At 39.1% G+C, this 16,847-nt stretch overlaps 1 protein-coding gene across 9 annotated transcripts in view; it reads right to left on the bottom strand.

Moving 5' to 3' along the window:
• Positions 1–305: 305 nt before the first annotated feature.
• Positions 306–16,847, bottom strand: part of cpne5b (copine Vb) — a 127,337-nt gene continuing 110,795 nt past the window's right edge. For all 9 annotated transcript variants that reach the window (XM_042406467.1, XM_042406469.1, XM_042406460.1 and 6 more), the window contains 7 exons: positions 13,951–13,997; positions 12,111–12,292; positions 11,751–11,878; positions 9,864–9,966; positions 2,885–2,942; positions 2,149–2,222; positions 306–1,118 (listed from right to left, as the gene is read on the bottom strand). In XM_042406467.1, the coding sequence (XP_042262401.1) occupies positions 927–1,118; positions 2,149–2,222; positions 2,885–2,942; positions 9,864–9,966; positions 11,751–11,878; positions 12,111–12,292; positions 13,951–13,997 (784 nt within the window). In that variant the 3' untranslated portion in view covers positions 306–926. The remainder of the gene's footprint in view (positions 1,119–2,148; positions 2,223–2,884; positions 2,943–9,863; positions 9,967–11,750; positions 11,879–12,110; positions 12,293–13,950; positions 13,998–16,847) is intronic.

The raw sequence follows: 16,847 nt of genomic DNA, 5'->3' as shown, positions 1-16,847 counted from the left end.
TACAAAGACATTTGACTAGAATGAATCAACTGGGCCCTTTTTTCAGGAATAATGAATAGCAGCACTCAAAATGATTAAATACAATTAACCTGGTAGTATCATCACACTTCTTGTATAGGTGTAGCGATAAGTTGTCTTGTGCTTTTTATATGCAATCTCTTAAAAATAATAGGTGACCATTTTAAAATAGATAAAGGTTATGTTGTTCTAAACATTTCTATCAAATGTTCATGCCACTCTGAATAACATTTGAGGATAAATATACTGGGATATGGGGAATTCAATTCTCATACAACATGCTCTTATAAACATTTACTTAATAAAGAAGAGAAGAGGTGACACCTCATGGTATGAAAAGCCTGATTAATGTTAGTAACTGTAAACTACACACCTGTATTTTTCCATCGTAACTGATGCATGATCAGATACGGAGATAATCCCCAAATATAAAAACTAATTCCAGAAGGGAAAAGGTGCCTAAAAAATATCACTGTATTAGGCCACACCAATGACTGACGAGCAAGGCTTAGGTCAAAGTTCACATGTCCTGATACACTTATAGAAACAACCACAGACAGGCACAAGTTTTAACCACAACATGACCTTTTTGAACCAACCTGCTGTCAAATTAGATGTGAAACAGTCACTGCCTCAGTGTTGATTGAAAGCATTTCACCAACAAGTCCTGGAAACAAGAGGTTGCAGCCTCTTTTCAAGAGAAACCAAATGAATATATCACAGAAAAAACAAACAAAAAAATAAACAAAATGCTGCTCCAATAGTCACTAGAATTCAACACCCATTTCCTGGTGCGTCATCTCCTGCTTGCACCAAAAAACAGGAGGTAGAGAGTTCCCACTGGACTCTGAGTGGCTGCTGCATGCTGTCAGTCCTCAGTGAAAAGCGAATGGGGGAGAGTGATCAGATCAGATCTGTGTGTGGTGGTGTGTGTGTCCGGGTGGTGTGTAAGGAGGCGGCGCTGGGTTGGGTTTGATCCCCCGGCTCTTCATGTAAGAGATGAACTGGTCAGGGATCTCTGCTAGCACGTCTTTAGCGAGCCGCGCCATGCTTAACACATGGTTACCTGTCCGGTCCATATAATCTCTGAAGGGAACAAACTGAGTAAGAAGAGAAGAAACTGTGTTACAGAAATGCATATTAAAGGTAGCAACTGCATGCTCATGTGGATAAAGATTGATGTGATTTGACAAATAATCTAAACTATTAAACTTGTTCATTTTATACACATACAAAATGCTGCATGGAACTTGAGACCTTGAGAGATTTTGGACTAATGTTGTAGTGATTCATGAAAAGCTTAGAATATGTTTTGACAATGTACACAAGTAGGTTTTGGGAGCAGAGTGGTATACTGAGGGCTTATGATTAAGCCCCCATGTTAGTCAACATTTGCCAGGTCCTACCAGCTTTAGGCTGCTGATCTGTCACTAATCCTGGCTTCCCTTAGGAGGGATAGTAAATGAGCATTAGTGAAAAGCAACATTTCCTACTGTAGTTTGAAAGAAGTAGATTTTTTTTTTGGTCTTTTGTTATTTGACATATTACACCATCCTTTGCTGATGCTATGATTCATTCACTTACTCTTAAAATTTTTGACACTACAGAAAGTTGATAGTTCTATGAATAAGACACAAGGTTTCCAGGAGTGACACATACTATAAAACTTTTAAGTGTGCTTGTCTCCATGGGAATTCACAAGAAACACACAGATGCCGCAATCTGTTAAGAGTTTTGAATGCTGACAGATGGTGTTCTGTCAGAAACAGTCATTTATGTGGCAGAGCAGCTGAGATAACAGTATGAGTGTAAAATACTAATGTAAAAATGTGACATACTGTAGTACATACTGTAAATCAATGGAAGCACTGTGGCCAAGAAATATGTGATCCATATCTGGTGGCCAAAGACTGAGCAGGTCTGATAAATATTTATTTTGAGTGTATTATCTACCTTCACTAAGCTGGACTTCTTATAACTTTCAAAATTTCTGATTTATTCTCAGAATTCAGTGATCTCGGAGCCTGTGCTGGTTTTGCTGCTCCTGGTCTATATACTGTATCTGGTCTGGTCTCTGCAGCATTCACAGCAAATACAGTTAGTGTCTTTCATGCTGCAAAAGGCAGTCACCTGAACAATGTCTCTCTCTGCCAGTTTCCCTCGGGAAGAGATCCTGATGTCATCACCATCCAGCTCCACCATAGCTGGAAGACATAAGTTCACACACACATACACGCATGCATGCACACATACACAGTGTGAGAACTAAGCAAGGAAAGCCACCCTTAGCACAGTGACAAGGTCGATTTACTACTACCAAGATTCAGTTATCATACATCATATTAATGACGTACCTTTTTGCTTTAGCGTCAGTAAAAGAGAGAGGGTGTTGAGCTGTACAGCTGTAATCTCTTTATTGCATGTCTCATCAACTAATAAGTCCTTTTATTATAGTCTCTGTCATTTAGAATCATCCGTACAAAACACTGCAAACCCAGCAATTAACCCCAGCCATTTCTTCTATAATTATGCCTGCGTCCACCTACGATTTCCATTCTCTACCGACTCAGATGAGTTTGTGCAGTAATTTTCTCTCAGGTATTTCTCTGAATTAGTGCCAGGGAGGTTTGTGCTGGATATAACAGTAAGAGTTGTATACATTTGTAATGTCAATTGCTTTCTCATGTTTTAAGCTGTTTAACAGACTTGATTAATATAGATGATAAAAACATCAGGCTGTAATGCTGCTGAGGTCCTAGAAGATGTTTTCTTTACTGCTACATCTTGCATGCGCCTGATATATACAGTTGTAAGGAGATTTAATCATTTCTTCCATGCAGCAGTTAGAACATTAAATCCACCGTACCGTCAAATTCAGCTTGACCCACTCCAACTATGATGATGGACATAGGAAGCTTGGCACCCTGCAGAGAAATAAAATAGGAACAATCAAAAAAATGTCTTCCTAAAGAACATCGTGCACATATAAGCCTTTGTTTCATTCAACAGGGGGGAAAGAAGCTTGTCCACGCTCCCACTGACCTGTAGTGCTCATTACTGTATCTGATCCTACAGTAGTTACATGCTCACCCACGTACGTTACAGCCACTCTAATGCCCTGTATCACTGTATTAACTAGCTGAATGACCTTTAAGTCAGAAAAGGCTTTGAAAGAGAGAAAAATAGGGCGAGTTAGAGGGCAAGACAGTGAGATGCTAATTTGAAGTTTCAATAGTCTTTTTGTCTCTGCTCAAAATAAGCATTCTTTATCCCAAATGTTTTATGTCCTTGAATCCAATTTTTCTGTCGTGTGAATGCTCCCCGGCTCTTATCTGGGGTTGACACTCTGTGTTTGCTCACTAAATACTGGTTATCAGGCTGGGGAGAGGAGATTAAATTCACTGACAACACTCACAGCGTCTCCTGATATACGGGTCAGCAGTATCAGTAGTGAAGCTGTTTTGATAGCCAAAAACCAATCTAACGGTAGCACACAAATATATGATCACATATATCCCTAGAACTCCCAGCCTTGTGAACGAAATGCTGACCTGCAAAAAGAAATGTGTCTTGACATGATAAATCCTAAGCAGCTAGTTCAGGCTAAAAAGGAAACATTGGTCCACAGGGAGGGAAAATGTGATGAATGTGTTGGCAGAAACCTTGATAAGGTCTCACATGGCAGGGGATGGATGGTGGCATTTGTGAGCTGGGAGAGGAGGGAGGGAGAGGAGGTGCCAACTTCAGTTAGCACAGCCACCATCCTCAGTCACCTGCCCAGCCACTCCCAAGCCACACCTCAAGTCAGAGAACACTGCTGCTAGTCTCCCCACTGTTCACTGTCTCCAAGCAAAAACAAAAACTAGATTGAAAATTTGTCAATACAAACAAATGATAAGTGAAACTCATATTTATGCAACACAATGGGCTGGCTGATATTTTATATTATGGTGTATTTACTTAGGAATGAAATTTAAAATTAGGTATTAAAGTATTTGCTTTATATGTGTGAAGACTTGGAACACAATTAATTGCACCAAACATCAATTATGATATTTTACATGTAATTTAGCATATATTTGCCATATTGGGTATATATTACAACAAAAAAAAAATTTCTTATTAATGACATTGATTTCAGCCACCTCAGCCTTTTACCTTGCAAGGCAGCTGGATTTGCAAGATCACAACATCATGCAAGAATCCATCTTGTCAGGCTTCAAGTTGTCAAGTTATGCAAGTTATGTCCAAACCACCAGTGATTCGGAACAATCAGCATCCTATGAGGATTCTCACGTGATCTGAATCCAGCTGCCTCACAGGGTAAGACAGTGATAGACGGTGATAGGTGGTTCATCAAATCATTTGCCAAGTATTTTTTGAAAGTGCCTGCCCTTTTCCAAACAGTTTCCAAAGATGACTTCTCAGATGGTTCTGTGTAACAAACCATCTAATGAGTCAGGTTACCCAGCCTTAGAAACACATTTAAAAAGACCCAAAAAAAAGCACATAAAAGTACATATGTCCTGTATGTTGTATCTGAATTGCCACAATTTACAGGACATGGAAACAAACAATGCAAGCAAATCAGTGTATTTATCCTCTAAAACTGTTCTACATCTACATTTATTATAACGTTTACAATTCATATCAAAACAAGATCATGAAGATCATCATCAACAGCTGTACTAGCTGCTCTGTGAGGTTCTACTTAGGCACAGCGTTGCTTTGAAATAAATGCTAATGCCAGCCTGCTAACATGCTGAGTGACAATGTTAGCATGCTGACATGATCACCATCTTAGTTAAGCGTGTTAGCATGCTAACATTTGCTAATTAGTGCTAAACACAAAACACACCTGAAGCTGATGGGAAAGTCATTCGTTTCGCTGGTATTCAGTCAGAAACCAAAGCATTGGAAACTTTTAAATTTGTCCTGGTTATGACGCTAGATGAAAGCTCAGGGAATCACCAAAGTTATTACAATTAACCTGAAGGGGAACATAAATGTGTGTACCAAATGTCACAGCAATTCATCCGATAGTTGTTGAGACATTTCACTCAAAAAAAAACCTGGTGGAGCAACTGACCTACTGACAGAACTACATTGCTAAAAAGCAAAGGGATCAAACCCAACTCAATTTTTAGCATAGCTAAAAATCAAAAGGTTTTGATATTTATCGCTCTGATATTTAATATTGCTCTCTGATGGGCCATAGTAGTCTGTTGTTGTAGTTTCCAGACATAGTGTATGGCAACATAAATGCTCAGTACAAAAGCTGCTATTATGAGTTTTCTACCTTAATCTATTTTCTGAGTTTTATACCGTCACATATTTTCATAAAGCAGTAATAACAAGTGCATTTTTATCTCTGGCACAAAACAAATGTACTGTGGCAAATCAGGCAACCTCTTTTGCCACAGGGATGAGAGCGGTTTCTGTTGACACCACCTCAGCTGCAGCACATCAATGCGATTATCAGTGTTCAAACTTAACTCCTGTCAGTGCCTGTCCTCCCACACACATGTACGCTCCAACACTTGCACACTCAGACAAATGTGTGTGTGCGTAGCCTGAGACATTAGAACACATCAGAACATGAAATGCCACCAAAAATAACCAGGCAATCTACCATGCCTCACTTTTACCGTCCTCCTGTCACCCTGACTGGCAGCCGAGATCCAGTCTAATGAGACAACAAAACAAAGTCAATCAGCACTCATTACTCCAACAGCTCACTCCGGATGTGCCACTTAAATCAAAATGTCATGCATGGGCATGCTTTGATGGGTGTGACTCTTCCTTTTGACGTGGAGGTTACCTGAGTCACGACTATAAAATTCACCAATAAATACAGTCCTTCACAATAGAACAGAGTACAGTACTATCCTTCACATCTCGTATTGAAATGGGCATAAAGGTTTTTAATGTACTGTAAGTAATAGCCATTTACTTTACTATCTAAGCTCCCATTGAATTTATCCATAATAATCTAGATTTTATTGCCATTAGTTTAGGTTCAGTTTCTTTACCTGCACTTGTTTTTATTTTTAAAATCCATACTAACTTTAAATAAATTCTTCAACTTAATTTTAATAACTTTAGTCTTGTATAATTTTAATCATATTTCTGTTACAACAAAAAAGGACATACCTCTGCCAAGACAGCACAGTTCTTTAAATTTGTTAATATAACAGAAAATGTGAAGAATGTTTTAACTTTTGCAACTGAAGCACACTGAAATACATTTTGGTGGAGGTGATAACCAGTTAAACAGTAATTACCAATAAACGTATTGTATTTAGTCACACATGGTCAGAGGGCCCTGCCAAACCTTATTCATGTGGTCAAAATGTCAAAACAGAGACAATAAAACCTTTATGAGAGCGGGACCAGCTGCTGTTGGTGACTCACTGTTGTTGTTTGGTGAAATTATTCAACTGTTGTTTAAATAATGACAACTTCATGTTTGTTTGAGTAAATACCATTCAAAAATAAGCCAATATAGAAAAATTCACTGCTTTGTGCTAAACCCCTCCCTCAAACATTGATTGTTCAATCATAGATAAGCAACCGTAACTATATATAATATATAATAGACACTATAGTTTACTCAATAGTGAGCAACAAATCACTAGTCATTGTGATTTTGCGTCATCACTGTCAGCCGTAGAGTCTCACAATAGTAATTCTTGCATCTATAAAATGGGATGCATTGTAATTGTAATATACGTTCCATGGACACTACTGTTTTTTGCTCCATTGTTGAATTTTTGAGGGCACTACATAGAGGATACATTTATACACTCACAATTTGGACACTTCAATAAAACGGCAGAAGGTAAATATAGAGGACTATATAGTAAATAGAGAATGATTTCAGACAGTGCCACCATTTTCAACCAGCTCATGAGCTTTGCTTGTCAGCAAAATCAATGGCAGCTGCCTAGAAATGTGAAGCCTATTCTTGTAAACACATTGGACACATTGGAAACTTGACAGGGATAACAACAGCAACTACGGGGGGCAGGGCTCAGCAAGTGCAGCTTGTACAATATGCTTAATTTATGACCTTGAAGAATGTAAAATTGTAGAAACATGATGTAAGAAGTATTATTACTGAACTTTGCAACCTGGAGGAATCACATTTGAGAACACTGAATAGTTTATACAAATGTGTAGGTGTAACCTGTTGTAGTCAAGGAGAGGACTGTACTCGTTACCCAGTTAAAACCCAAATAATGTCTGTAAAATCTAATGGCTGATCAAACAGCACCCATATTTTCATAAATGTATCTGTTTTTTAAAGTTCTGTTCAACGCTTTTTTCTGCACCAAAGACTCGCTTTCACATCACCAGGTATCCAGTTACCTCTCAACAAAGTCTTGAATCCAATATAAAAGGTAGTGAAGTGCTCTTGGTGGGTCTTGGCACTAATAAAGATATGAAGCACAAATGACTGACAGTTAACAAGTAGAAGATGAGAGGGGAAAGAAATCAAAGGCAGCAAAGGATTTTGTTAGAAGCCCCTTTTACACAGCCTGTTCAAGATGGGAATGTTGCGCCGTTATTCCGCCTCGCTGTTCTGTATAAAAGGTAAGAAAACATAATGGGGGGGCATTGTTGTTCCGCCATTGAGCCAGCAGCGGAGGTTGTCACATTGCCGGGTTGACACCAGTGTAAAAGGGACCACACACACTAGACGCTGACACTGTTGTGTTACACATCACGCCTCTGATTGCGGAACGCCAGCATGCTATCTAAAATCACAGACAGGGGTGGCATTATGCCGGTTTTGTTTGGTTCAGTGTAAAAAAGCAAAGCTGGCATAATGGCGGGTCTTCTTTACGGCAATATTGTGCGATCTCTGTATAAAAGGAGCCATGGAGTGAATGTAGTGACAGAAGTATGGAGAGAGCAGATGAAGACAAAGAGATTTAGATCTATGAGAGGGGAAGAGATGGAAATAGAAAGCAAAAGTCTTTGTGAGCGAGGGAGTCTCACGGTTCCACAGAGAGGAAGAAAATGAGGCAGCGAAGGGACCCAGGCCATGAGCAGAGAAGGGGGGATGCTGTGTGATTGGCATGTGGATTTCTGTAGTATAGCAGGTTCTGTTGTGACTTATAAACTCCAACTTCCCCACACTCTTGACACACATAGGTCCATGTTACTGGAAAAATGTGCCCAACCTGCCCTGCCATATGTCTGCAACTCAACCAAAATGCACAAAAACACCAGCATGCACGAATGTAAACTGACTCCAATGTTCATTCTCAACATACAGAGTTGTGCACATTAACACTCTCCCTTCTTCTCACTGGGTTTCTCGCTCTTTCTTGAAGACACCTTCCAACACGAATAAGTATGAGGAAAGACTTGTATAACCTCAGCAGTGTGTCCTCCCTTGCTCCGAGATCCGTGGAGAGCAAAAAGGGAAAGCGGTGGAAGCGGCAAGCATCAGTAGACAGTCAAAGCAGAGGCAGTGAGATAGAGCAGCAGGCAAGATCTTAAAAGGAAGGTGTGGCTGTTCTAATGTTTTGACTAACAGTCGCAAATTCCCTTTAAATCCAGTCTGCTGGGTGTTCTGTGCCTGCGGCAGGCTGCGGAGGAGGAGGAGGGGAGAAAAAAAGGACGAGACCAAGGGAGAGGAAAGGAATAGGAAACCAACCACCTACTATTTAAAGCCAGGAAAAAAGGAGTTAGGACAAGTTTTGGGGAATGCTCTGAGGAGTAAAACACTATATTGTGTTTTTTATTTATAGAAGCCGTAACATATTTTCAAGAAGTTTTTCAAATGCTGTATTTCATGAATATTCTCAGTGCTGCTTTAATGGGAGTTTGTGTTTTACATGGCAGAAGTAGAACACATTTGTACTTTAAGGACAATATTATTCATTCAAAACATACTGTATGTACCTTTTTCTTAGAACAAAAATACTATTCGGGTGTTGAGCTACTTTGGTGTAGTTGTCAGGTCAATAATAAAATCAAGTTACACAAATTTTATCATTCACATTCGCTAACAAAAATCTTTATAAGTGCTGACAGTAAAATAGACACACATCTGCTGGATTCGTCTTTTCAAATGTTAGCATTTCCTGCTTTTCTCTGTTTTACATCACTGTTAATTCGATATATTTGGGGTTTCAGACAAAAAAAGCTATTTACAGATGTCACCTTGGGCTGTGTGAGATGCATTAAAAAAAAGTTCGAATTTTTTGGGAGAAACACTTATTCACTTTCTTGCAGAGAGTTAGATGAGATGTTTGATATCACTTTTATGCTGTGTGGTAAATATGAAGCTTAACTTAGTACAAATACCCAAAACGGGAGGAAACAGCTAGCCTGCATGTCTCAGATATAACAGATAACTCAGTGAGCTGTAGAGGTGCTGGTAGGCAGATTTTGTTATGAAACAGAGTAGTTGTGTGAACATCCACAAAACCTCAGTGGGACAGGTGCTTGATATAAAAATTAAACTAGTGCTCCTTGTATCTAAGCAGATTTTGTCACCTTTGGACAGAGCCAGGCTAGCTGTTCTCAGTCTTTATGCTAAGCTAAGCTAACCTGGCTGTAGCTTACATAAGAGTGGTATCAATCTTCTCATCTAACTCTCCGCAAGACAGTGTAGAAGCATATTTCCTAAAATGTCGAACTGTTCCTTTGTTTGACTAAGTGATAAATAGATCATGTAAAAAAATAACTTAGAGATTAACTGATAATGATCTGTAGTTACCCCCTTTCTGTTTGCTAGCCTTTTTGTATTTCAGTTAAAGCCCTTCACTTCAAATCATTTTCTTCTAGTTAATACCAGATGAAACTGGGCATGGTGTCCCCATCCTTACATTAACAATGGCCTCTTTGGTCTGGGCCATGTCGGAAATGACGCCGTCTGTGATGATGAGGAGCACAAAGTACTGAGAGCCATCCTGCACTGCCGCTGCATACCTACATATACACACAGATACAGGCAGAACATTAGAGGATGCTTTATAATCTGTTTGATATAAAGGATTCATTGATGGGTTTAGGTAAACACTGATGTAGAATAGAAATCCATGAGAATAAATGTCTTATCATGCACTCTCACCACATGCAAATTCAATAAAGTGTCATTGTCAGATGCCTCAGAAGTGTGCACTGATTAATCAGTCCAAACAATCATTTTCAAAACAAAGCTGGTTTATACTGTTTGATTCACAGATTAGCGCCTTTGTAAAAATCTCTTCTTACTTGAGTTCACCCATTCAAATGCTAAATACCAACTGGTTGTGTATTCTTGCAGCTGTGGCGTCCTGCAGCAGTGTGAAAAGTGTTTTATCAGAATGACATTTTTAATTACAGCAGAGCGCTGGTGCAATCAGATGGAGAATTGTTAGGATATGGACCAACAAATGAGACGATGAGGGAGGCAGTGACAGTGAGAGATGGAGGTGGGTTTTCGGGGGCACAAGAATCCACTCAGATCATCTCACATTTTGCATATTTTTTATGTGTTGTTACCTGCGAGTGATATGTCAGGCCCCTTTGTCATTTGTTCCATCAGCTAAATCCTCCACTCTTTTGATAGCTGTCAGCTGATCTAAATTCATATTCAAGCATGTCGCATGCTGTTTATTGTGTCTGGCAGGACAGATATTGTCAACTTACTGGGTCAGAAAACCAGTGGCACAGGAAAAGCCAACCAAGGCCAGCAGTCAAAAATGTTTATGTTAGTGTTGTTTTATTTTCGATAACCGGAATGTTATATAAGATCAGTGAGAATCTCAATCTGTATGCCAACACCGTGTGACACAAAAACAGATTCATTCTGAATTGTTGACAATAAGCAGATCCATCATATCATTGTCGGCAGGTCTTTTGAAAAGTTTTGAACAATGGCTCTTGCTCTCTGCATATAAATACCTTTTTATAAAAATTTGTAAGGAAATCTGTGTGGGTTTCACTGTCTTATCATTGTGTTTTTAGTATTTGGATCAAAATATGAATAATGTATAAATCGTAATGAAAGAACCACAAGCAGGGAAAGTTACCACAAGAGGAACATCCACAGGGATGAAACATAATTTACTGATACTGATGAATATAAATTAGGAATCCAAAAGTTGTATTTTGAATATGCATGTAAAAATTTTGAAAGGTCTATGCATTTCCAGGTCTATATCTTTTATTCTGGGACTGTACTGGAATATCTTTGCATGATTTACAGTTCAAAAAACTCCTTATTTATCTCGCGCTGGCCCTATGCAGCCTTACTAAAATGTCAACTCCTCAAATACAATCCAAACAACACATGGAACAACTTTAGCAACAAAGACTACAGAATCGATGGCCGTTTGTGGGCATGCATTTACAGTCTGACATCATTTTGATGGAGAAGAGGTAACTTTGCAAACAGAGCGTTCAGAGCAGGCTGATGCCTGGACTTTGGCATTCAGGGAGCATTTATACACACATTCACCTCAAGTTTTGGACCTTTGACTATGTTTAACATAGACATCTGACATCATAAGAGTACATAAATGATAGAAAATCACAAAAAGCATCATATGTCCCTTACGAGACTATGTTTCCTCCTTATATGCTTTATCAATAAACTTGACAAATGTAAAGTGAAAAATGTCTCTGTACAGATCTTACATTTAGTAAAAGAGCAGCTCCTTGTATTTCCTACGTTACCACTATAGTGGGGCAAAAAAGAAGCTATTAACCAGCTTGCATTGTTCTCTCACCTGGCAACATGGTTCACTACAGGAGCAAAGTTGGTTGGCCCGTACAGCTGTACTGTCTTCAGACTCTGGTGGTATGCCTCTAAGATGCCCTCTATACCGTTACAGTAAGGGTTTTCCATGTTTCCATTCTGAAGAGGCAAGAGTCAGACAGCAAATCAATTTCATGGACCTGGTTACTACAGCTATTAAAGAAGCTCCATGGTCAAGTACACTTTCAAAAACAGACATAATTTATGTATTAGAAATAAAAACCAGTTTTGTGATTGTAAAAATTGGAAATGACATAAAATAGCCTCAGGTTATTCTGAGAAATCTGAACTGATTAATTAAAAAAGTGAAATGAGGTGAGGTTGACTTCACCAGCGGAAATTCGTGTGACACCCGTCCATCAGGGGGCAGTTTGGCTCCAAAGCCGAGAGCAGGAAACATCTTGTCGCTGTCATAGTCCTGAATGATCTCCCCAACAGCCTTCAGGGCCATGGCGTAGGCGTTCAGCTGGTAGGGGTTCATGTAGTGCAGCGAAGTGGACTGGGAGGGGTTACCTGTAGACCAATCAATCAATCAATCGTGAGGTGTATGGGGTGTGAGGATATGACTTATACAATGTAAGATACTGTGCTTGTGCACATTCTTTGCAGTGACATGAAATTAAAAAGCATTTTTGTTCACTGCAGCCATGGATCATAATTAACATGATTCCTGTCAGATAGAGCTGTCATGTTTTGTCCTTAGAGATGATGGATCATAACTTTTAATTCAAACGTTTGTGACACCATCAATGGCACTCTGTTAACAAACTGGGGGGGGGGGGAAGCCAATGTGAGACTTGAATACTCAAATTAAATGAGCATTTAAAGGGTTTGTCAGTAACTGCGACCTTCTACTACATCCCCAATGTAATAACACGTCATGAAATCATTCAGTATTAACAGGCCAGCTGGGATACTTTGAATGTGTTTCAGAAAATATTGTTGTCATTGCATCCCATGAAGTTGTAGGTGACATGTGCATCAGGATTACTGGCACCTGCTATCTGATAGCAGAAATCCTGCTGTATTCCTGGTCAGACTTTGTACTCACAAGAGTAATACAAATCATCTCATCTGGAGTCCTTAGTGTAACAACAAAATGTATGTCAGTCACCTTGACCAACGCCAGGGTTTGAAATTGACTGTGCGCTAAGTTGCATATTTACTGTCGCTATGCCTGTCAAGCTGTTCATTCTCACACGACACATATACAGTTAGCAATGATAATTGTGGCTGATTTATCACTCAAAATTCTCACAGATTTTTAGCCATGTTAGTGGCATGGCTCTGGGGATGGCAATGCTGGTCTCGGTCAACTATTGAAATATTGTACAGACATTCATGGTACTTAGAGGATGAAACTTACTAACTTTGGTGAACCCCTTACTTTCTGTACTGCCAAAAGAGTCAATAGCAGATTTTGTTAACCGTAGCTACCTAGCTAATTAAGCTAACATTTGTTCCTAAATCCAAGAAAGAGCTGGACAGAGCTACTAAAGTTGTCTTAACTCAACAGTGTAATGTGCAGTTTCCACCTGTCATAACATACATGTAGTTCTATTTTAACAAAGTTTTAAGTTTTGTGAATGAATATCTCTTGCCAAAATGCACATTGGGAGTTGTAGTTAACTTCTCACCAAGCGTTTTTATGTGCATGGGCTTGTAACTTCTTTGACTTTTTGTCAAAGAACAAAACTAACACACTCTATGCACAAAACTTGACAGATGTAGCTTAGCAACTTGGTTACAGTTGCTAAGCTATGATTGGATAATCAAAGAGCTGTTCCTTGCGAATAAATCTTTTAGAGTGTTGTATTCAGGCAAAATTAATGATGTAAGTTGTTTAATGAGACTTAAGTGTGGTCTTCTCACATGCTGAGAAGTCTTTATGTTGAACTGAGGGTTTCATTCCATTTGCTTAATTTAATTTTTGCTAAAACACCCGCTATAACCTTTATTTAGAGTGTATTGACAGAACATTTAGGGAGAGGAGCTACCCAGGAAAGGCTATCACTTATAGGTGACAATGTGTATACAGTATGTGTACCTGTCTGCTTGTGTGTATGTTTGTGTGATTGATTCTGAAATGGGACATGCTGTAGTAAAAGAGCATCACTATCTATTCTTGCCCCCCTTCCCTACACATACACTTTGGTGTAAGTATCACTCACCATTAGATGCTGTGAAATCGATGGCCACGGTGAAATTGATCTGCGTCCTAGAAGGGGGAGGGAGAGGAGGACATGAAAAAAAAACCCGACAGAGACCAGCCAGGAATAACAACACGCCAAGCCTCATTAAATTCCACTGCTCTCACAACCGCCACACACACACACACACAATGTCTGTCCCAATGTAAAAAGATGATCCCTAAAACATCATCCACAAAATATAGTAATTATTTCTTATGATGATAAAGTTACAAACAGATCAATATTTAATATTCTCATTGCCATTTCTTGTCTTTTTCATCTGCATTAAAACACAAAGTGTAGTCGCTCAGTTGTCAAATAAGATGTAAGTGATTACTCCACTCTGTTTATCTGACTTTCACTTCCTTGAGGAGGAGCAGGAGGAGGTGCGGGGGAGCCTGTGAGACATCGGGCTGGGTAACAAGCAATTAGACTGATGGAGCACTTAAGAGCAAATCATAATCCAATTTTCCCTGCTGATGAAGCACTCCTGTTCATCTTGCTAATTTACGACAATGAGACGAGGCCTTCGGGGGACCGAACGACAGCCTCTCATTATCTACGAGAGCCACCAGAGAGGAAGGCAGAAGAATGATAATGAAATGAATGAGTTAAAGATTTACATTAACCTTTCAGTTTGGGGTGGGGACGGAGAATATACCACAGCCTGACCCGGCTAACCTTAGGACTAATTAAACTAGATTTTATTTATTCATGAGGAATCTTGTATGTATCACAATGTCTGCATGGGGAGGTAGGTTTGCAAACTGTATATGTGCTCTGGGAAATGCAGCGTTTTTCACTGTGATCTCCCTTTTTTCCCTCTCATATAAAAATGTAGGTCTTAGATGTGGATTCCCTATTCACTCTGTGTATGTGTGTTTGTGTGTGAGCCTTTGAGTTAAAGGTCACTATTAGAAAAAAGCTCAGACCTCTTTCGCAGACTCTTGTCACTCTGGTGAACCCTTGTTAAAGGAGTCTACTTGACACTTGCTCAAAATGACACCACAGTCTTGTTCTGTAGTTTAACTCCTTATTTTCTCTCTGTCTTTCCAACCTACCCTCCGTCTTTCTTTCCCGATGCTTTCTTATACAATGTGCTCTTGTCTGTGCACAAATGAGAGCAAAATATACACTTTTCCTGCAGATTACTTTTGGTCCAATTACCTCAAACTCAGCTTTCTTTGCTTGAACTTTTTTCCATTTTACAACACTACTTCATCCTAATTCAAAATCCAGTGTGGTAAAAGGTAATGTTGTTGAAGTTATTAACCTGATATGAGTGTCTTGAACCATAATCAGCATAGAGAAATGGCCCCTATTATTATATTTCAAGCATATTATGTCCTCTCAGTCTCCAATCCTGAATTGTTTCAGTGCTCCAGACTTTGAGAGCAAGAAAATTCAACAGTCTGACTGCATTTCATTACACCTCGGTCTACTGCTGTTGATTGATTTGAATAGCCATATTATTCTTGTCCTTATTACAGTGGTTGTCAAATAAGACATAAAAGCCACAAATAGTTCACTTTTCATCATGATAAAAGCTGTAACACCAAATATTACAGAAAAGTGTTTGAACAGCTTTTGTAGAGATGAATTTTGCATGTGGTGTTTCTCCTGTTTCGTGCCACAAAGAGCCTGGACAGTTTAACTGACACACTTTCCTGACTTTAATCCATTTTCTTGTAGAGCAAAGACTCTACATTTGCAAGCACTGGCTCTCTAAAATGTCACTCAGTAAATGCCAGAGTGATGTTAGGGGGCAGACTGATGAGGATGATATTTTTGAAGTGAGGCCACTAAACCTTAAGGTTATTGTATCATAGATCAGCCAAAGCCAGGAACTGTCAGCGAAATCTGTCACACTTGTCAGCTCTGCCACAGCCCGTAAAACCCCTGACAGCCGACCCACTGTGATGGGACGGTGGAGATCAAAGCACAGCCCAATCTGCCCAAAAGGCACACTTCACCTGAGAAATACTTGATATTCACATGTCAACCTCCAGCTCTAAAACTCAGCCGAAGTCGTAGGGCTGATAGCCACTGTGAAGACAGTTTGGCCTAAACCGTTGAAGATATATTTGACACTTAAATGCTGCAGATTGCACCGACTCTGACCTTTTATGTCTTTTTTTGCTATTTAGATAATAACAGTTGGTTTAATAGTCTTTTACCATTACATGAAAGATAATAGGATAGAAGTATGCATTTTTAATACACATTTTAATGAAGGCCACAGATGTATATATTTTATAATTCTCATTATAAGTAATTAACTGTCACAATGACTTTCTAATAGTTGTGCATGTGTCATTAATCCTTAAAAGGATAATTCTGTCATCTGCCATCATCACTATCAGTAATTAATCTGAATGATCCATTGAAGCTCTAATCTCTAATGCTCTAATCAATATTTTTATATTAACAATGGCCAAAATGACATTGAGAATTATCCATTGAGAATTAGTACCAAACTCTGTGTTTTGCAGCTGTGTTTCAGCTGATTTTTCAGGTTTTTTAAACTGTACTTGTTTGGTTCACTTGCAAGCAGTTGTCAGTAAAAATATCTGATAAACCAACCGTACACTACCTGCACAGCAACAAGCTGGTGAACATAGTGAAGCATTGGAGCCAGAATTTTTTTTACAAGAGTTGGTCGAGGGTGAAAATTGGACTTACATTTGGACAGAAACATGACTCCCATGCTAATGTTGCTCAAGCCCAAATGTCTTTTGGATGTGTAATTGGGCAACAGTTTCCTAAAACCTAAACCATAACAACTTTTTAAAATGATAATATGTCAATGCTGTGTTACCAGCTTGTTGTGCTGCCCCCCAAGTTTCCAAAAAATCATGACCTCCCAGACCCCATGA

Source organism: Thunnus maccoyii, chromosome 3, assembly GCF_910596095.1.
Source record: "Thunnus maccoyii chromosome 3, fThuMac1.1, whole genome shotgun sequence".
In the NCBI taxonomy this organism is placed as follows: domain Eukaryota; kingdom Metazoa; phylum Chordata; class Actinopteri; order Scombriformes; family Scombridae; genus Thunnus; species Thunnus maccoyii.
The sequence above is the reverse complement of the archived record's forward strand: the minus strand, read 5'-3'. Positions and strand labels throughout refer to the sequence as shown.